The following is a 21,110-nucleotide window of genomic DNA, read 5'->3' on the forward strand; positions in this document are numbered from 1 at the left end:
GCTCGGTTTTCTGCTGGCGGAATTGGTTCCGTCCGCCTGGGTGGTGTCGGCTCTGGAGCTGGAGCAGCAGGGCTCGCGGCCTGGTCACCCAGCCTGCCAGAGCCTGTTTACTCCTCTGCAAAATGGGGGTGCGGATAACGGGGGCCACTCACCCCTTAGGGCTGCAGGAGGCACCACTGAGGTAACGGACACTGAGTCTTATCCTTGGCTGGTGGTCGGTAAACTGTGAACCGTCAGAGTTGTTGCTGTCTGTGTAGGGATTCCGGAGCCAGGACCCTTGCAAGGGCCCCTGAGAGGAAGAATCTAGCAGGACCCGGTTGGCCCAGGCTGAGGTCTGAGCAGCGGGGAGGTCTTTCTTCCACGTATAGTGATTAAGAGCACAGGCTGGGAAGCAGACTGCTGGGGTTCGAGTCCTGGCTCCACCAGCGTGGCCTTGGAGAGTCACGCGTCTCAGTCTCAATGTCCCGCAGATGACGATCTCGGCTCACCTCAGAGTCCCTGATGCGTTGCCTGGCTGTACTAGCCGTTTCTGTGAATGTGGCTTTCCTGCCCTTTTGCTCCTCTTTGGTTTCCTCTGAAGCCACGAGGTTCCTGGTAGAAAGACAAGGACCCGCGTTTTCCATGGGCAGATTCAGCAACAGTCAACCTCTAGCATTTTCTCTGCACAGACCTGGTCAAAGTTGAGATAATTGTCTGTAGTCTCAGAACCTTTCTCTTCCTGTGAAAAAATAACAAGAGAAGAACCATCAGACTCAAAGAATGAGCGTGTGTTTATGGTAGTGCTGCTGGTTGGACTGAGGTCAGGCAGGGGAAGATGGGATGCGAGGCTGTTCTGTTGTTACAGGGGGAACCCACGCTGTCCTTCTGCAGGTGCTGAGGACTCAGGCTCCTTGCGGACGTACATAGAAATCGTGTTTGTGGCTGCCGTCCTTGGCCTTTGCAGAATGAGTGGGCCCCCAGGCTCGGCCCCGCGGTGGGTCCCCTGCGGGCCACTTCCTCTGGGTTCAGTGACTGGCTTATCGGCCGGCCCCATGCGCATCTGTTTCTGGTCCGGCTAGAAATAGTACGGAGCCTGGTGGAGGGAGGGGACAGGGTTGGCTCCTAGGATGGAGAAGCAGCCTGTGGGCAGGGGTAAGGGATGCTGTCCCCAGTGTCCCCCAGGGGAGACCATGCTCGGGGCCCTGGCAAAGCACGATTTCCAGGCAGGGCCCCTGGCACGTGAGCCAGTGGTGGGAGCATCCTTCCCTTCAAAGTTCCTTTCTGGTCTTGCTGACCGTGTCAGGGAGAATATCTGTCTGGTACTAGCGTGGTTGGTTTCTCTCTTTCTTGATACTCCGTATTTTTTTAAAATATAAATTTATTTATTTTTTATTCATTTATCTTTGGCTGCGTTGGGTCTTCGTTGCTGCGCACTGGCTTTCTCTAGTTGTGGCGAGTGGGCTTCTCGTTGCGGTGGCTTCTCTTGTTGCCGGGCACGGGCTCTAGGCGCGCGGGATTCAGTAGTTGCAGGACGCCGGCCCGGTAGTTGTGGCTCGCAGGCTCAGTAGTTGTGGCGCACGGGCTTAGCTGCTCCGCGGCATGTGGGATCTTCCCGAACCAGGGCTCGATCCCGTGTCCCCTGCATTGGCAGGCGGATTCTTAACCACTGAGCAACCAGGGAAGCCCCGTACTCTGTATTTTTAATTGAAAATTTCATGGAGATAATTGAAGATTCTTTTGAGATAAATGAAGATTCATTCTCCAGGTGGACCGTGCTCAGTTTCCCCCAATGGTAACATCTTGCAAAACTGTAGTGTGATATCACAGCCAGGACGCTGGCACTGATTCAGTCCACTACCCGACTTACTCACATTTCCCCAGTTGTCCTTGTACTCTGTGTGTATCTGTTGGTTTTGTACGATTTTATCCCATGGGTAGGTTCCCGTATCCCCCACTGCAGTCAAGATATTGGAAGTTCCATCACCACCAAAATCTCTCTGAATAACCACACCCACCTGCATTTCTAAAATTTTAACACATCTCATTTTGAAAGGCATTTTTCTTTAATAAGATATAACAAACCTATGGTAAAATGCAAGCGAGGTGAGCGTGAGCTCAGATTTACACGTGTCCAGCTCTGTGGCCACTGTCCCCACGAGGTAACCACCGCTTTGCTTCTGTGTCCTTCTGTGAGTCTTACTGTGGTGAACTCAGCCTCACGCCCTGTAACACGCCTGCTTTTGTCCTCTTAAAACTCAGAAGCACAAGAGGGTATCAGCTGGTTTTAGGCAGAATTTAATTTTGTCCTGTTTCTACTGACTGTGTTATTTTACAATTCCTATAATATATGGTGGGCGGGACTGGTTTTCTTTTTACCGTAAGGCATAAACTCATTCTTAAAATAGATCTGTTCAAGTGAAAAAGGCGAGTTGAATCGAAAGATAAATATTAGACAAACAGTGCCAGCACTATGCACATATGGCACACTTGATAAAGTTGATAATCAAATGACTGACATTTGATAAAGTGTCAAAAGCACATATGACTCCAAAAACCCCCAAACCAAAAACTGGTTGATCCAGTAGCCATTGTACAGTGAAGGGCTTCTGTGTAATTTTGATTCACAGTATTGGTCTAAGGCAAAGCAAATTGAAATTTTAATAGGCTGGGTATAAGGGAGTGAGTCCTTCCTTTAATGCCTTAATGATTTTTGAAATATCTGCACAATACCTGTTTTATATACCTAATACATATTTTTAAATGGACTCTTTTTTAACTTAAATTTTTAACTTAAATTTGTAGAGAAGGAACTTTGATCTCACACTTTAGAGGCTGCTAGATCTGTATTTTTCCAATTCCTATTAAAATATATCACCATTAAGACATAAAGAAAACTGTAGGCACTCTTATTAAAGTCCTCTCCCATGTCACACGCATGGGATTATTCTCATTTCGTTTCCAGCAGGAGGGAGGAAACATCAAGTTCAAGTGACACTAAAACAATGCATATTTAAAGAATTGTGTCTGATGGTTAGTTAGTGCTTGGCGTTTCAGCTGACCAGTTCGTAACACTCCTCTTTCTCTCATCTTCTCTTGAGTTTGGAAACAGGAACTGAAACACAGGTAGCTCGTAACTGGCTATGAGAAGGTTTGCTCTGTGTTTGAGCTGCCTTAAGAGTCTGGTTTAGAATTGACCTCTGGCCCCTGACCTGCTCACTCTGTCACTGGCATTGTTGGATGTCCAGCCCAGTTCCTTCTTCCAGACTCTGCTGTCCCATAGCGTTCCCTGCTCCCCTGGGGAGAAGGAGTCCCTGGAGGGAAGAGAAGGCCAGTCAGTTTCTCCAGGATCACTTAAAACTCTTAAACACCCATAAAACAGTCCTTCAAACTTTTCTATCTGGATACAAAGCATTCCAGGAACAGCTAAATAATTTGAGTGTTGTTATTCTGGAAAAATCTCTGTATGGAAGCATAAGGTGGCATATTCGCCTCTGCCTGTCAGTGCGGTCTCATCCATTGTTTCTTTTTTTTTTTTTTTCATCCATTGTTTCTTACATTTTCAACAAGGAAGATGAGAAAGGCCCCCCTCACTTCCCATTTTTAGGCTTTAAAATAATTTTTAATGTTTTACCAAGTTCTTTTAGGTATATCTACCTGTGGGATGGATATTATTTCCCCGTTTTACCTATATGAAGGCAGAGGCTAAGCTAGAATAAAGAAACCTGTCCCAAGCTGCATAGCCAGGACCAGTAGAGTGGAACTTCAAGCACGTGTCTTCCAGATTCTTTTAAAGTTGGGTCCTTTCTCCTCTCCCACGTTGAACCTCTTGTAACTGTGTTTTGTGGTGCATCTCAGTTTTTTGTCTGACTTCGTGGTCAGATGCTGCTGTGTATGTGAAATAACCCCACACCCTTGGTTTTTTTTTTTTGTTGTTGTTGTTTGTTTTTTAAGCTGCTCTGCAGCATGTGGGATCTTGCCGGACCAGGGCATGAACCCGTGTCCCCCGCATCGGCAGGCGGACTCTCAACCACTCCGCCACCAGGGAAGCCCCCACACTCTTGGTTTTTTAAAGCAGGGTCCTTCACTGAGACAGAGCAACACCGAGACAAAGTGAAACCACCAGCAGTGGTGAAGGTGTTACTGAAAGATGCTGTGAAAGAACATGCATCCCAATAGCTCAACTAACCCTGACTGTGAGACCTCCTGGGGGCCCACTGCAGTTTTCATTTGATGTAATTTCATCTTGTTTGCAGAGCAGCTCAGGGAAGGAGCTACGGTACCAGTGTGAGTGCAGGTGAGGAAATTGCAGAGAGAAGGGAGGTGACTTGCCCAACCTCCCAGGCGTCTTTGGGGAGCAGAGCTGGGATTTGAACCGGGGTCTCTGGAGGCCGGGACTCCTTCCAGGGCTTTCTACTCCCCCTTTACCGGGGTAACGCTAGCCTTCAGAACTCAGCCAAGCTGCATGCCCCCGAGAAGCCTTTCTTCAAACCCTTGCTGGGAAGAAGCCCCCATGTAGACTTGATTTTGCTCCCTTAGCAGAAAGGGAGGTGTTTAGCCGGGTGGTAGGTTTACGTGCTTGTGTGCAGGTCTGGACAGGGTCTGTCCTCCCAGGCTCTGAGCTTCCGGGGATGGGGACCGTGCCTGTCGGCTTCATCCTTGGCACTCAGCGAGATGGTCACTACCTACCTGGCTGGTTGAATGACTGAAAGATGGAAAGCAGGGTGGTGGTGGGTATGTGCTGGAAGGTCCCCGAGCCTTCTCTGTCTCTTCCCCTTGGGTACGTCTGGAGCTTCCTTGAAGATACTTTGTTAAGCTTGTTGGGGGGCAGTGCCACTTGAGGTCAAGTGAGGAAATTGGGGAATAGGTCATGTGAGGATAGGAGGAAGTTCTAGGCGTGCGGGCGCCCGGAATCAAGAGTGGGAGGAGGAAGGAGACAGGAGTCGAAGAACAGGGGCCTGCGGACAACCGACAGATGGGACAGAAAACCCCGAGTGTACGTCTGCAGGTGATGGGTGGGGAGGGGTGGCCGGACCCGGGGAAGACCCGAGGTGATGCCGGGAAGCCGGGGGAGGTTTCACAGACAAGGGTTTGCTTCTGTGGCTGTGTTATCTCACTTCTTCAAGCAGGAAGCACGGCTGCACAGCCCGACTGCACGAGCACACTCGGCCCGAGCTCTGGCCACCAGAGCCGACTTGGAAAGTAAAGTCGGTCCTCTTACCGACTCTGTGCCCCTTTGGCCAAAATTCCAACCAGGGCAGCTCAACCTCCCGTTGCCACCGTTTGCCCAGCCCCCTTCCACCAGTAATCCCTATTGTCAGCAAATCGGCGGGAATCTCTTTTTTTCACGCTTTCTCATGCTTTTACACACATATGAGCACACGTGCAGGCATCGCTCCTTAGCTGAGCCTAATGTGTTCCTGAAAACACGGTGGAGAGCGTCTTTCTTTGGATAGCACTGTATTATGTCATATTACATGGATACAAGTGGTGGCACATTACCAACAGCTTGAAAAAACCCAACCAGTTTCCCCAGTATTGCTGGACACCCTTAATCACCTAGAAACCAGCCCATCAAATATTTCTGCAAGGGCATCCCTGGTGGCGCAGTGGTTGAGAGTCCGCCTGCCGATGCAGGGAACGCGGGTTCGTGCCCCGGTCCGGGAAGATCCCACGTGCCGCGGAGCGGCTGGGCCCGTGAGCCATGGCCGCTGAGCCTGCGCGTCCGGAGCCTGTGCTCCGCAACGGGAGAGGCCACAACAGTGAGAGGCCCGCGTACCGCAAAAAAAAAAAAAAAAAAAAAAAAAAAAAAAAAAAAAAAAAAAAATTACCAGACACTTTTAACTCACACGCGAGCATGCATGCACGCACACATACGGACACACTTTCATTTAATCCTCAAAGAACACCATGTGGGGAGACCATTATTTCTCCTGTTGTTCACATGAGGCAACGGAGGCAGGAAGAGGTGAAGTTACTGCCTGAAACCACCTGCTGGATTTGAACCCAGGTGGACTGGTTCCAGAGTCTGTCTGCTCATCAGCAGCCATGGGCTTGCCACGACCTGGAGGCCCCTTGGAAACCTGTGGATTTGCACCCCCGGCAACAGGGTTTTATTCTCAGCGGCAGGTCCGAAAGGTGGTTTGGGATTAACCCAGCTGAGTGCAGCCCGCCTTACACTTCTTGCTGCTCCGCACCCCTGGTGTGGTGGGACCACCCTCCAGCAAGGAAGGTGCCCCCGTGTGATGCAAGATCAAGTACTGGGCATGTCAACAAAAATGCCCAAAGGGCCCTTGCAGGACTCCGCCAGTTATCAAATAGAAAACCACTCCCACTGGCCAGGGATTTCCTTCCTGACTTCCTGGAACCCCTGGTAATCCAGGGGGTGGCCAGAGAGTGAGCACCTCTGTGTCTCTGGAGGTGTGGCCCCTGCTTGCCCAGAAGGCCTGGGAAGTAGTGGTGACAGCTTTGAAGGGCTCGGTGGTGGCTCGCAGAGAGAGGCCCAGCCATAAGCTCGTGCACAGCGAGTGACTGTCCACCTACGTACGAGCCCCATCGCTGGCCCGGGTTGGTGGCTGGTCGGCCGCGTGGCGTGAAGGGGGCACGTCCCCGTTACACCTGCAGCCCTGAGGGCATGGTCGATAGAGGACCGATTTCTGTTCCTACCAGAAACCTGAGATAACTGAACACGGGCGTTCAAAAAGAAACCTGTACGTTCAGACAGAAAGCTGTCTGCAGATGTTCGTAGCTGTACAATTTACAATAACCAAAAGGTGCAAACAGCCCAAATGTCCATCCCTGGATGAGGGGATAGACCACATCCATACAGTGGAATGTTAGTCATTCATAAAAATGAAGTGCTGACACGTGCCACAACACGGAGGAACCTCGGAGATCTCTGCCAAGTGAATTTAAAAGCCAGACACAAAAGACCACATATTGTATGCCTCTCTTTACAGGAAACATCCAGAACAGGCAAGTCTCTATAGACTGAAAGTAGATGAGTGTTGTCTGGGGGCTGGTGTGGGCTGAGTGGGACATGTGGAGGCTGAAGGGTGTGGGTGTCTCTCTGGGGAGATGAAAATATTCTAACTTCGCCGCTGGTGGTGGTTGCACAAGTCTGTGAACACACTAAGTGCCTTTGAACTGTATACTTCGCGTGGATGACCTGTGTGGCACGTGAAGTATACCTTCGTAAAGCTGTTGCATTGAAAAGAGAGAGTGAGCGAGGGAGTGCACTGAGAGCTGTCATTCCAGAACCACCTGCTGATCCAGGATACCTTTGGGGCTACAGAATGTACAGGGGCAGTAACATCTCGTCCCGTCTCCACGTAGCGTCTCTCCTGGGGGAGCCCAGAGGCTCTGTTCCCTCAGCAGCTGGGACTTGTCCACATCTGCCACCGTTCTGCCTGAACTAGAGAGACTTTGCAGCTTTGACCCCTCAAACGTCTGATCGCCGAGTTCCACGGGGGTAGCACAGAAACTACCAGCTCGGTAACCTGCTGCAGCAGAGGGTGCCGAGGCCTAACCCTGCTGCCATGGTAGACACTGCTGCACGTTCAAGGCGCTTGGCCGTGAATGCTGCAGCTCTTTGCCTGAGGCCCCGGGAGCTAAGGCCCCCTAAAAGCAGCTCTCCACCAATAGCAGTTGGAGGTTGGGGGATCACACCCCAGCTCCGTCCCTCTCTCGGTGGGGCAAACTCTAAGGGGCTCCCAGATCCCCATGGGGTCAGCTCCTTGTGCCCCTGGGGTTCCAGGTTGATGACATAGCAGCCTCCTTATCAGCGCCTCCTTCCCTTCTCCGTCTCACTTCCCTGCTCCTCTGCTGGTGTTTCCTGGGATCAGCTCCCGGATAGACCGCATGCGCTCAAATCCTGGTCTCAGGCTCCGCTTCTGGGGGAAGCCGAGCCGGGACACCCAGGAAACCTTATCACGTATTCCGAGGCAGTCTGAATTTCTGCCCTGAGCCAGGCTCTGACGTAGGCGGGTGTGAGGCTCCGGTTGTGAGCAGGGTGGACCCGACCCTTGTCCTCCTGGGGCTTAGAGGAGAGAGCAGATAGGCAGCAAACAAAGAAACCTAGGAATGCGGGTGGTGCTGGTGAGGAACTTTATGGCACAGATGTAAAAATGACAGGCTGGATCAATGCAGGGAGTGGGGAGAAGGAAGGCGGTGTTGAGAAATCACTTAAATGTGGATCTGACGTATCCAGGAGGCCCATGTTCGGTGAGCCTTGCTGACGGAGTGCCGTGGGAAGGGGGCTCCGTGTCCTAACGTGGCTTCTCAGAGTCGCCCGCTTGACCGTGGCTCTTGGCACTTGCTGGCTGGCGACCCTGGCCGAGGTACCTCACCTCTGCACGCCTGTTTCCTCATCTGTGTAATGGGGACAGTCATGGGAGAACAAGAGGACACCCTCCCTGTTTCCAGGAGACTCACTTTCCTGGTGTGATGCACGCTGCAGCGCTCCATGTGACCGAGCTGAAGCCCGTCCCCTGCTGGGACCGCAGCCTAGCTTTAGCTTTATTCTCCTGCCTCATCTCTGCAGTCCTTCGTCGTTTGAGCACCCTCCCGCCACCCCACCGCCCAATAAAAGCCTAAAAAAGAATCCTTGCCTCAGGCTTGGCTTCCAGGGAACCGACCTATGACATATGCAGAGCATTAGCGCTGTGCCGGGCATATAGTAAGTGATCTGTAAGAGTTGTACATGATGATGATTATTTATTTTTTTGGCAGAATAATTATTTTATTTATTTTTGGCTGTGTTGGGTCTTCGTTTCTATGCGAGAGCTTTCTCTAGTTGCGGCGAACGGGGGCCACTCTTCGTCGCGGTGCGCAGGCCTCTCACTGCTGTGGCCTCTCCCGTCACGGAGCACAGGCTCCGGACGCGCAGGCTCAGTGGTCGTGGCTCACGGGGCCCAGCCGCTCCGCGGCACGTGGGATCTTCCCGGACCAGGGCTCGAACCCGTGTCCCCTGCATGGGCAGGCGGATTCTCAAGCACTGCGCCACCAGGGAAGCCCGTACATGATGATTATTATTGCCTTTATTTTTAGTCTCATGGATGAAGCTAGTGTGTCTGTAAGACCTTTGGAGGTCAGGACTGTGTACATCCAGGAGAATGTCTGGCTGACAAAGTATGATGAATAAATACTCTGCGTTTATGGGTGGAAGGACTCAATATGTCAGTTCTTTGCAACTTGGTGTGGAGTCAACACGATCACAGTCAATATCCCAGCAAGTTATTCTGTAGGTGTTGACAATCTGATCCTAAAGTTTATATGGAGAGGCAAAACACCCGGAATAGCCAGTGCAGTATTGAAGAAGAACGAAGTCAGAGGTGTGTGCTGCCCCACTCTGAGACTTACTATAAAGCCGTAGCTATCAAGACAGTGAGGTGTTGGGGAAATAACAGACAATTAGATCAATGGGACAGAACAGAGAGAACAGAAATAGACCCACCCAAATCATCCACTGATCTTTGACAGTGGAACAAAGGGAATCCAATGGAGAAAGCCTGGTCTTATCCGAAGCGTGATGAATAGGGCAGTACTTATCCCTGGACAAGAAAGGGGGAAGTGATCACGATGGCATCATGGAGGCAGCCGGTCCTGGCTGATGAGGGTGGATGCCTGCGGCCCTTTCCTGGGGCGGGGCTGGCCTCCAGAGGATCCTTGCTTGCGCTGCAGTGAAGGGTGGTGTAGGCATGGTCAGGGCTGCTTGCATCATCAGAGTGGCTGTTGATGTTTTATTCTTTTCCCATCTCCCATGTTTCTTTCTCTCTGACTTTGTACGTTGCATGCTTGTATCTCCCTCCCTCCTCATCCGGATGGCTTGTCTTCTGTTCATATCCGGTTGTCTCTGCCCCTCTTTGACCCGGTCTGGTTGTTTCCATTTGTGTGTGTTCGTGTCTGTGTGTGTCTGTTTCCCGCTGCCTCCCCCTCTGTCCCATCTCCAGTTCTGTCCCTGTCTGTGTCCCCATCTCTCTCTGTCCGCCTCCTCTTCCAACAACTATTTATTGGGCCCCACTGTGTACCAGTTGCTCTGCTAGGGGTGGAGATACAGTGGTGAGGGAAGATGCACCATCTAGGGAAGGAGCCACGAATCCACGGTTCACGCCACTGAGCGCTTGGCCTCTTCAGTGCTGTGGGGCAGAGGGGCTTGGCGTGTGTAATAGCAGTAGTTGGAGGGTGTTCTGTGCATCTGACGGTGATGGAGCTGAAACTGGAAGGGAGAACGTGGAGCTAGCTAGGCTAAGAGCGTCCGCAGCAGGGCCAGCGGTGGTGTCCTGTGGGGGAGTGAACGCGAGCTGCTGGCCAGTGTGGCTGGAGCCCAGCAGCGAGGGTGCACAGTTGGTCCAGATGACGTCGGCAGGGTCCTCACATGGCCTTGGTTCTTCGTCCTCACAGCACTGGGCTGCCATCGGCAAGCTTGAAGCCCAGGGGTGGCTTGAGCGTGTCTGCATTTCATAGAAAAGACTATGGGGGTAGCTCCTGGCTACCTCAGCAGCGCAAGCTGGAGGTGAGAGTGGCTTGGATTATGGTGTTGGTCCTGGGAATGGGTAGAAGATAGATTCAAGAGTGATTTAGAAGGAATTGAGAAGACTTGGCGATTGCCTGCAGACAGTGTTACATTATCTGAAATTCTTTTCTTCAGTTATGAACGCATCACATTTTTATTATAATTTTGCTATAAGGAAAAAAGCTCACAGTTGGCCAATTCAGAAACTCCCTCTTAGAGATATTTTATGGGGAAAGAGAATGGTTAGATAATCATTGTTAGACTAGCTAGGAAAAAAGAGTATTGTTTAAGGTCACTAGACTCTTAATTGGCCGTCAGCTGGGCTGGGTAAGTAACTGATTTCTGAGAACAAACATTAATCCCTCAGATGTTCTCAGGTAACTGCTGAAGCAGGTAAATCAGCGGTGCTGATTTAACCCCCCAGAAGGTTGTGAATGGGAGCGCGCACAGAGACTCTGTGTTTTGTTGTTATTTTTTGAGGAATGAAGGACCCCTTGACCCCCTCCCCGCCCCCATAATAGGACCACCCATAATTAAGCGGGTTTAAAAACTTTTTTAAAAAATTTCTATTTGGGCTGCGTTGGGTCTTCGTTGCTGTGCGCGGGCTTTCTCTAGTTGCGGCGAGTGGGGGCTGCTCTTCGTTGCGGTGCGCGGGATTCCCATCACGGTGGCTTCTTTTGTTGCGGAGCACGGGCTCTAGGCGTGCAGACTTCAGTAGTTGTGGCACGTGGGCTCAGTAGTTGTGGCCCGCGGGCTCTAGAGCGCAGGCTCGGTAGTTGTGGCGCACGGGCTTAGTCTCTCCGCGGCATGTGGGATCTTCCCGGACCAGGGCTCGAACCTGTGTCCCCTGCCTTGGCAGGCGGAATCCTAACCACTGCGCCAGGGAAGTCCCTTGATAAGTGTTTTAAAAAACTTTTTAGTTTGAAATAATTTTAGACTCATGATGACATTACAAAAATAATATGGAGTTTCTGTGTACCATTCATCCAATTTCCCCCTGGGTTAACATCTTTCATAACCATAGTTGTCAAGCCCAGGAATTGACACTGGTAAAATATTATTAAATTACAGACCTGAGTTAGTTTTTATAAATTTATTTTTTATTAAATAATAGTCAAGGGCTTCCCTGGTGGCGCAGTGGTTGAGAATCCGCCTGCCGATGCAGGAGACACGGGTTCGTGCCCCGGTCCGGGAGGATCCCACATGCCGCGGAGCAACTAAGCCCGTGAGCCATGGCCGCTGAGCCTGTGCGTCCGGAGCCTGTGCTCCGCAACGGGAGAGGCCACAACAGTGAGAGGCCCGCATACCGCAAAAAAAAAAAAAAAAAAAAAGAAAAAGAAAAAAATAAATAATAGTCAAATTACAATATTGAGTTAATTACTGCTGAACAGCAAAATGACTCAGTTATACATATGTGTACATTCTTTTTCATATTGTTTTCCATTGTGGTTTATCACAGGATACTGAATATAGTTCCCTGTGCTGTACAGTAGAACCTTGTTTCTCCATTCTACATATACCAGTTTGTATCTGCTAATCCCAAACTCCCAGTCCAACCCTTTCCCACCCACCTGCCCCTTGGCAACCACCAGTCTATCCTCTATGTCCCTGATTCTGTTTCTCTCTTGTAGATAGTTTCATTTGTGTCATATTTTAGATTCCACATATAAGTGATATCATGTGGTATTTGTCTTTCTCTTTCTGACTTATTTCTCTAAGTGTGATAGCCTCTAGTTGCCTCCATGTTGCTGCGTATGGCGTTATTTTGTTCTTTTTTAATGGCTGAATAGTCAGACCTTAATTAGTTTTCACCATTTTTTATGTGGACTCAGTTTTTGTTTGTTTTTGTTTTGGTGTATAGTTTCAAGGAATTTTGTCACATGTTTAGACTTGTGTAGCTACCACCACACACAGGGTACACACCAAATGCTGTTTATTTAAAGTCTTTTCACTTTACTCCATGATTCTTGTCCCCCAAACTGTTTTCAGTCTAGCTGGATCCATGGTAAGAAAGTGAAAAGCCTTTGGTTCAGGCTTCCCTGGTGGCACAATGGTTAAGAATCTGCCTGTCGATGCAGGGGACACAGGTTCGAGCCCTGGTCCGGGAAGATCCCACGTGCCGCGGAGCAACTAAGCCCGTGCGCCACAACTACTGAGCCTGCGTCTAGAGCCCGCGAGGCACAACTGCTGAGCCCGCGTGCCTGGAGCCCGTGCTCCGCAACAGGAGAAGCCACCGCAATGAGAAAGAAGCCCGTGCACCGCAACAAAGAGTAGCCCCTGCTTGCCTCAACTAGAGGAAGGCCGTGTGCAGCAACGAAGACCCAACACAGCCAAAAATAAATTTAAATAAAGGCCTTGGTTCATTCCATCCCCTCCTCCCCTAATTTAATACTCTGTCCCCTCCTCCTCTTGTAACGTGTGAATGGCCGTGAACCTTTCCTGCCAGTTCAGCTCTGACTCTAAAGTGCCTGTGTTCACTTGGGTCTGTTTGCTTCCTTGATCCCAGGTCAAAGCTGAGGTCTCCTTCCCTACTCTCTCATTTCCACGAATACCTCTCTTTCCTGTTTCTCTGTTCAGTGTAAGAACAAAGATGTGTGTCCCAGAATTCTTATGGTTACATGTGACAGAAACTCATTTCCCACTAACGAAAGGAAAAAAGAAGGAGAAATTTGATGAATAGCTTTCGCCAAGTAAGTCCCAGGACGATGCTGATGGGCCCAGCTTAGGTCACGTGCTCTTCCCTGAACCCATCACCGTGCCAGGGGTGGGACATCTTGGTCATTCCTGGGACCCTTGGCCCCTCCTTTGTCTTGTTGTGGCGAAAGGTGCCGGGCTGTGGATCCTCTTCACCTCAAGCACGTGAAATGGGTTCATCCCAGGAAACGGTGCTTTTTTGACAGAAGAAAGGGAGGAAAGGATGGATGGACTTGTCACTCTGTGACCCTCCTTAGTTCACGGGACATCCTGTGGCAGGAAGGGGGGGTCACCCTTGCATCAGGTGGCCATCCTGTGAGGGGAGGAGGTCATTCTTGCGTCACATGGCCACCGTGTGTGTGGCGGGGTCACCCTTACATCAGATGGCCATCCCGTGGAGGGGAGGGGTCACCCTTGGGTCAGGTGCCATCCTGACCAGGTAGGTTTGGGCTAGGAGTGAGTTGGCATCACGTAGCGGCAGGGGTTCTAGGGAGGATGGGTTCCCTCCAGTTCTGTCATCTGTTGCTGTACAACAAGCCTCCCAGTACTTACTGGCTGAGAACAACAAGCGTTTCGTGTTTTGCACATAATCCTGCAAGCTGGGCGGGGCTGTGGGGCTGGACCAGCTTCTCTTCACTCTGGGGAGTGAAGAGCTGGGCTCTGTGTGTCTGGGGTGCAAGGCACACGGCTGCAGCCTCAGGTGGAGTGAACTCCAGCTTCTGACTGGCTGGTGTTAATTTTCCTTCAGTGGATATCATGGAAATAAAGGAAATCCGCCCAGGGAAGAACTCCAAGGATTTTGAGCGTGCGAAAGCAGTCCGCCAGAAGGAAGAGTGCTGCTTCACCATCTTGTACGGCACCCAGTTCGTCCTCAGCACGCTCAGCTTAGCAGGTGGGTGCATGACATGTGCTCTTCTCCCTCCCTGGGTCTTCGTTTCCTTCCTAGCAAGTTCACCAGCAGGATGCTCACACCTGCCCAGCCCCTAATGCGTGCTTAGGGCGTCGTGGTTTTGAATCCTAACCCTGTTCCTCTCTTGCTGTGTGACTTTGGGTAAGTGATTCAGCCTCTCTGAGCTGCAGTTTACCCAGCTGTGAAACGGGGAGCCTAATAATGCCGACTTCACTGGCGTGTTGAAAGGATTATGTTAAGGGCCTACCTGGCTCCTGCAGAAAGCTGAAGGCAGGGTACATTTTTCGTCCAGCAGAGTCTGGCCTGCACCATTTATTCAGCTTAACTGATCGGAAGGAACTATCCTGAAACCTCCCACCTCACACATGTGAACATGCGTACATGCACTTACAGTAAACGCATACACGTGCACACACGTAGGCACACGTATCTGGAGGTGAGATTTCAGGCCGTCCCTGTGAATCCAGCCGGAAGTCAAAGAGGCCTCTGAGCAGCCAGGAGAAGGGCTGTGCAAGAGCTCAGGGCCAGAAGCTTGTAGCTGCCTTCAGGTCTAATCCCAGAATTTACTGACTTAGAACGTGCTGTACAATCATGACTGACGAGAGAGAAAATAAGTAGCATTGGAAGTAGACCAAAGTCGGGGGATGAGTAGCATTAGAGACGTTTAATTTAGGGTCAGGTAGGGACTCCCCTGTCGGTCCGGTGGTTAGGACTCTGTGCTTCCACTGCAGGGGGCCCGAGTTTGATCCCTGGTCGGGGAACTAAGATCCTGTAGCCATGCAGCACGGCCAAGAGAAAAAAAAAAGTGAAAAGACAGCCCACAATATAGAGGAAAAATATTGCAATTCGTATGCCTGATAAAAAACATATCTAGAATATTTAAGAGCTATTACAACTCAGTGATAAAAGACATATAATTTAGGGTCAGGTCGGTCTCATTGGTTTGACTGCTCCTTCGTGCTTGCATCAGGCATCTTTTGAGCATATGCTCTGTGCCAGGTTGTGCTAGATGTCAGGGGGGCTGTAAAGAGGAATAAGACCCAGTTGCTGCCTTTAAGGAGCTCACAGTCTACTTGGGGAGACAGATGTGTGGACAGGAACTTAGAGTACTCTGTGATAAGAGCAGTAGTCCAAACGTAAGTGTGCTGGAGGAATACACAGTGCCTCATTCCCTGGAAGGCTTTGCAGGGGAGGTGACTTTTCAACTGGGTTTTAAGGCATCAGTAGGAGTTGGGATGAGAGAGAGAGAATGGTCCAGGGAGAGGACATTGCATGTGCCAGGGCTTGAAGGAGGGAAATTAGCAAGCTGGACGTAGGAAGTGTTGGGTGGACATCTGATTGATGGTGTGTAGCAGGAGGCAGAGATGGGGCAGGAGAGAGGGGCCCATGACTGTGTCCCTTCAGAGCTTTGTCCACGTAGTCCCCCTGCAGGCTGAAGCCTGGGTGCTCTTCTTGGTAGGGAGGCCATGAAAGCCCCAGCAAGACGTGGAGCCCAGGATGCCAGGGTGATGTCTGGTTCCCAGCCTCTTATTTACTGGCTCTGGGACAGGTCCCGTCACTCTTCTGAGCTGTAGTTTTCTCCTCATCCACACGGGAAGAGTGAGAGCAGAAACCTCAGCATGCTCTCTCTGGACTAGCAGACTCCCTAGTTTGGAGATGTTTAATAACTGGACTCGTTGTTTGCATTGCCATCTCCACTTTACTGATTAGGAAAAATGAGGCACAGAGAGGTTAAGTAACCAACTGAACATCACACAGCCCTGAAGTGGTACACTCGGACTTGGCGATGATGCCAACCTCTCAAGTGCTACTTGTCGCCCCTTCCCTTACAGGCATCAGCATCACCTACTTTTTGGCCTTGAAGGGAAACGGGAGATGCTCAGGGCTGCTCAGGATTGTGGTACAAGTTATCCCAGGTCCTGCCTCTTGTTCGTTAGCGTAGGGCTAAAACTCTTCTAAAAAGTCACCGGCTTGTCACCCCTGCTGTAGGAGGCTCACCATGGGCATATGGCCTCATCTGAGGCAAAAAGTAGGTCCTAGGAACCAGCACAGGCTCCTCGCAGCCCCGTGGTCTGTGTGGGGCTGGGAAGGTGGGGTGCGGTGGGGGTCCCTGAGCAGCGGTCTGTCTTCCCAGGGAGTAACAGAGCATTTCTGTCCCCTCACCTCTGCAGCCGACTCTAAAGAAGATGCAGCTAAGTGGCTCTCTGGCTTGAAGATCTTACACCAGGAAGTGATGAGCGCATCCACCCCCACCATCATTGAGAGGTGACGGTTTTGGCCTCTTTCTCTCTGTGTTCGCTCACTCAGGCATTTATTCTGCTCTCTTTAGCCAATACGGTGACAGGAAGAAAAAGGGAACCTTGCGTCTTGGAGGCTCATTGAGCGTCCTGTGTGCAGTAGGTGCCCATTAGTGGCTGTGGACTCTCCAGCATCTCACAGGAAAGCCTGTCTCAGTTCTGGGCCTTGGTCTTGGCCTGCTGGAGAGAGGAGTGCACGGGGGCTGAGACGCAAGCTCGTACTGGTGTTGGGTTTGAGGGGAGGGCCCGAGGCTTGTTTCTTAAAGGGTGTAGGAAGAGGGCTTAAGCTGACTGATCGAAGGACCTCAGGCTTGAGGTCCGGGATTTTCCACCTTCCTCTCCCCCTGGGTGGGATTGCTGTGTGAATTACCGTCCCTCCAGCAAACCAAAGAAAGCTCTCTGATTTACACCGTTTTCCTTACCAGCTTTTTGGGGATTAGCTAATATCATCAGAGGGAATTGTCAGTTGAAAGATTGCCAACCTCTGTCAAAGGGGCCTCTTGGCTCAGCTGGGGCATTTCAACCGCAAGGAGAAACTGCTTCTTCCCAAGTCGCCTGAGTTAGAAAGTTGGAACACCTTCCTTTTCGTTTCCGGTTTCCTTTGTCCCATCCTATAGAACTCCATTAGACTCATGCTGTTTTCTAACTTACTTTCTTTGTCTCAACTCTCTTCCCAGTTGGTTGAGAAAGCAGATTTATTCTGTGGATCAAAGCAGAAGAAACAGGTAAGATTCGCTCACATTTTTGTGGTTTTTCTCCCGGTCATTTTGGACTCCGATGTTCATTCTTTCTTTAAACATTCTGAGGGGGTTGGAGCAAGTTCTCTGCTCTGGAAGGCTCCTCACGAAGCTATATCTGACTTACAAGGTGCCAGGCACAGTGCTAGGTGGTGGGGGTCACGGTGACAGGATCTCCCCTCCCGTGTGGGACCTCATTGCAGTGGAAAATGCCGGGCCATCTGCAGAGGTGCCTTCTCTTTTGGGAAGCACTTGAAGCCCGTGCTTTAGGCCTTCACATATGAGCCCCTTCTGTGTCCCAGGCAGAAACAGGATCACCGTGGTGCCTACCCTTCCTCTGTGGTGGGAGGTTGACCATCAAGAGGTAAACCCAGTTAGGCAGCAACGGTTGTAAGGGCTGGGTGGACAGGAGCGGGGCGATGTGATAACATGTAATTCAGTGTCCTTGACTGGTTCACTGAACAGCGCGTCCTGGAGCCGTTCCGTGTCAGCACACACAGCGCTCCATGCCCGACATTTTTGTATCAGATGCAGTTTGTCCTTGGATGGACGCCGCGTAATTCTCTAACTGATGAGAAATCATTTCGTTCTTGATGGACATGAACTTGCTCCTGCTCCTTTATTATCATACTGTGAAAGCCTTCACATCTCGCTTTTTGTAAACTTAGGTGATGAGGATATCAGCAGGATAAATTTCCAGCAGAGGAATTCCAGCAGCCAGGTGTCATCGGGTCTGAGATTTTTAATTTTTTTTTTTTTTTTTTTTGGCCGTACGCAGGCCTCTCACTGTTGTGGCCTCTCCCGCTGCGGAGCACAGACTCCGGACGCGCAGGCTCAGCGGCCATGGCTCACGGGCCCAGCTGCTCCGCGGCATGTGGGATCTTCCCGGACCGGGGCACGAACCCGCGTCCCCCGCATCGGCAGGCGGACTCTCAACCACTGCGCCACCATGGAAGCCCTGGGTCTGAGATTTTTGAGAGAGGTGGTAGCAATTTCTATTTCTACCAACAGTGCAGGAAAGTACTTGTTTCACCGTGTCACCGGAGTTTGACCTTTATTACTCTGATGGGTAAAAGGCAGCAGTGGATTTTGGCTTAAATTTGCGTTTCCTTGTTTATGGGCAAGGTTGAACATCCTCTCCATTGTTTTTTTTAGGTTATGATCCAGTTCTTGTTAATAATGTAATGATAAAAAAACCATCATTTATTGAGCACCTAGCATGCCAGGCACTGTACTAAGCACTTGACCATCAATTGTATCATTTTAGCCTCACATCAGACCTCTTTGGAAGTTTTTAAATGTTTTCCCTTCCTTCCATTCTCCATTAAGAGGTGTCAGCATCATAAATGAGGCAACAAGTAACCTCTGCGACTCACCTCTCTTGTTCCTGAAAGTCTTTCCATCCCTAAGGCATTCTAGTGTCAGGCTAGTGTCATCCATCACTGGTTGATTTCAGAGCCTCTGTGGTCCCTTGTGCACCCGCCCCACGGGGTGCTTTGCAGAGGGTAGCCACGAAGCGGTGAAGAGTTCAGTGACGTCGTTAGGTCAGCCAGCAGCTCACTCTATGTCTCTGTCCATCTTCCTTTCCCTCCCTCGTCCTCTCAGCCAGCGTTCTGTGGTCCCACACCTGGGCTCGGCCCGTGTTACGGAGGTGCATCAAACGAGGTCCCCGCGCTGGGGGGTTTTATACACACTGGTCTCTTTCAGTCTCAGAGGTGGAGCCTCCTATGACTGTTTCCCTTCTCTGTGTGGCTTTGGGGTGATTCACAGCTGAGGTTGGCACAGAGCTGAGAGAGGGAGCCCTCCTGGGCCCCCTCTCCACATGGTGGGCCGTGGCATTGTCGATCTGGTTCCACAGTCTGCTTCTCCAAACTTCTGTTGTCAAGAAGCGGGAGCCTCCCTCCAGCTCTCTCGCTCGGAATGGCTTCTTGCAAGTCCTTCACAGAGAAGTCCTTTCCAGAACCTTCAGCAGAGAGCACGTGTGTCTCTGGCCGTGATTCCTTGTTCCTTGCTTACCGTTCCCGCTCCCCGACCTCCCTTCCGCCGGGCAGAGCACTGCTGCTCTGTCAACACGTGGAAGATCCCACCTTTCCTGTGGTTCCGTGAGGCCCGGAGGGAGTTTTTCAAAAGGAACTTGACCAAGGTGCCAATTAAAGGGCAATCGACTTCTGCCAATCTCTCCCTCCTTTCCTGTCTCGCTAGTGGTCCCGTTTCCTGGAGGAAAACAAAGGAGCTGCAGCACAAAGGAAAGCGTCTGCGGTTGGGAGGCAGACTGTGGGCTGGCCCGGCTCGGGCAGTGTCCAATCCCGGGTTTCGGTCGGCCTGAGCCTGTTTCCCTTTTCAGCCTCTCGAGGGGCAACATGGCAGCAGCTGGCATTTGCTGAGGAGTCCCTTTGTAACACCCGCCGTTCTGAGCAGTCTCCTTACTTGGGGAATTGGGGCAAGCTTATGGAGCGAAGGCTCCCAGACTGGCGAGCTGGGCACTCTCTGGTCCATTTTATGAGGATACTGAGGCCAGGAGAGGTTAGATCACTTGTCCACAGCAGCCTAGCCGGTCAGCTGTGGCTTAACTGATCCCTAAGCTGGTAAAAGGCAGAAATCTTCCCTTCCCCACCGTGACCTCCTTTGACTGAAAGTTACGTATCGGTGTCAGCGTGCTGAAATATACATAACATAAAACTTGCCATTTTCAGTGTACACTTCTGTGCGTTCGTGTTGCTGTGCTGCCGTCAACCATCCGCCTCCAGAGCTCTACCCCTCTCGCAAAACGGAAGCTCTGTACCCATTAAGCCCCCACTCTATTACCCCCTCTGCAGCCGCTGGCAACCGCTGTGCTATTGGGTTGGCCAAAACGGTCGTTCAGGTTTTTCTGTAAAATGACGTTTACGGAAAAACCTGAACGACCTTTTTGGCCAACCCAGTATTTTCTGTCCCTGTGAATTTGACTCCTATGGGCCTATGAGTGGAAGAGGATGCTGCATTTTGTGACTGGCTTTTACTTCACTGAGCATGATGTCTTCACGGTTCATCCACGTTACTGTATCAAGTGGCAGAATTTCCTTCCTTTTCAAGGCCGAATAATATTCCACTGTGTGCATATAACACGCTGTGTTTATCCGTGCATCTGTCCATGGACACTTACTCCAGGTGCTTCCTTCTTGTGGCTATTGTGAGTATTGTTGCTGTGGATATGGGTTTCCAGTCTCTGCTTTCAGTTCCTCTGTGCATTACCCAGAAGTGGAATTGCAGGATCAAATGGTAATACCGTTCCGTTTTTTGATGAACTGCCTCCTGTTTTCCACAGCAGCTGCAACCATTATACATTCCCACCAGCAGAGCAACAAGATTTCATTTTTTTCTCACTTCCTTGCCAACACCCAACCTTCCTTCCTCCCCCACCCCCTCCCCCTCCACCCTCCCTTCCCTCCCTCCAGCCATCCCAGTGGGTATAAAGTAGTATCTCATTTTGGTTTTGATTTGCATCTTCCTAATGGCTACAGACCTTGAGCATCTTTTCATGTACTTTTTGCCATTTGTATATCTTCTTTGGAGAAATATCTAGACAAGTCCTTTGCCCATTTAAAAATATCACATGGACTTTTTTTTTTTTTAGATATGGTAAACAAGCCTATGTTTTATTTAATTTTATTTTTTGGCCGTGCCGCAAGGCATGTGGGATCTTAGTTCCCTGACCAGGGATTGAACTGGCGCCCCCTGCATTAGAAGCTCAGCGACTTAACTACTGGACCACCAGGGAACCCCCAAGCCTATGTTTTTTGTTTTTCTTAAATATCTTTATTGGAGTATAATTGCTTTACAATGGTGTGTTCGTTTCTGCTGTATAACAGAGTGAATCAGCTATACATATACGTATATCCCCATATCCCCTCCCTCTTGCGTCTCCCTCCCACCCCTCTGGGTGGTCACAAAGCACCGAGCTGATCTCCCTGTGCTATGCGGCTGCTTCCCACTAGCTATCTATT

At 50.7% G+C, this 21,110-nt stretch overlaps 1 protein-coding gene across 1 annotated transcript in view; it reads left to right on the forward strand.

The window, feature by feature from the left end:
• Nucleotides 1-21,110, forward strand: part of PLCG2 (phospholipase C gamma 2) — a 157,863-nt gene that overhangs the window by 45,056 nt on the left and 91,697 nt on the right. Inside the window, exons 3-5 of the mRNA XM_059044019.2 lie at nucleotides 13,932-14,075; nucleotides 16,265-16,358; nucleotides 17,068-17,115. Coding sequence (XP_058900002.1) covers nucleotides 13,932-14,075; nucleotides 16,265-16,358; nucleotides 17,068-17,115 — 286 coding nt within the window. The remainder of the gene's footprint in view (nucleotides 1-13,931; nucleotides 14,076-16,264; nucleotides 16,359-17,067; nucleotides 17,116-21,110) is intronic.

The sequence above is a fragment of the Kogia breviceps genome, chromosome 18 (genome assembly GCF_026419965.1).
Source record: "Kogia breviceps isolate mKogBre1 chromosome 18, mKogBre1 haplotype 1, whole genome shotgun sequence".
Classification (NCBI taxonomy): domain Eukaryota; kingdom Metazoa; phylum Chordata; class Mammalia; order Artiodactyla; family Physeteridae; genus Kogia; species Kogia breviceps.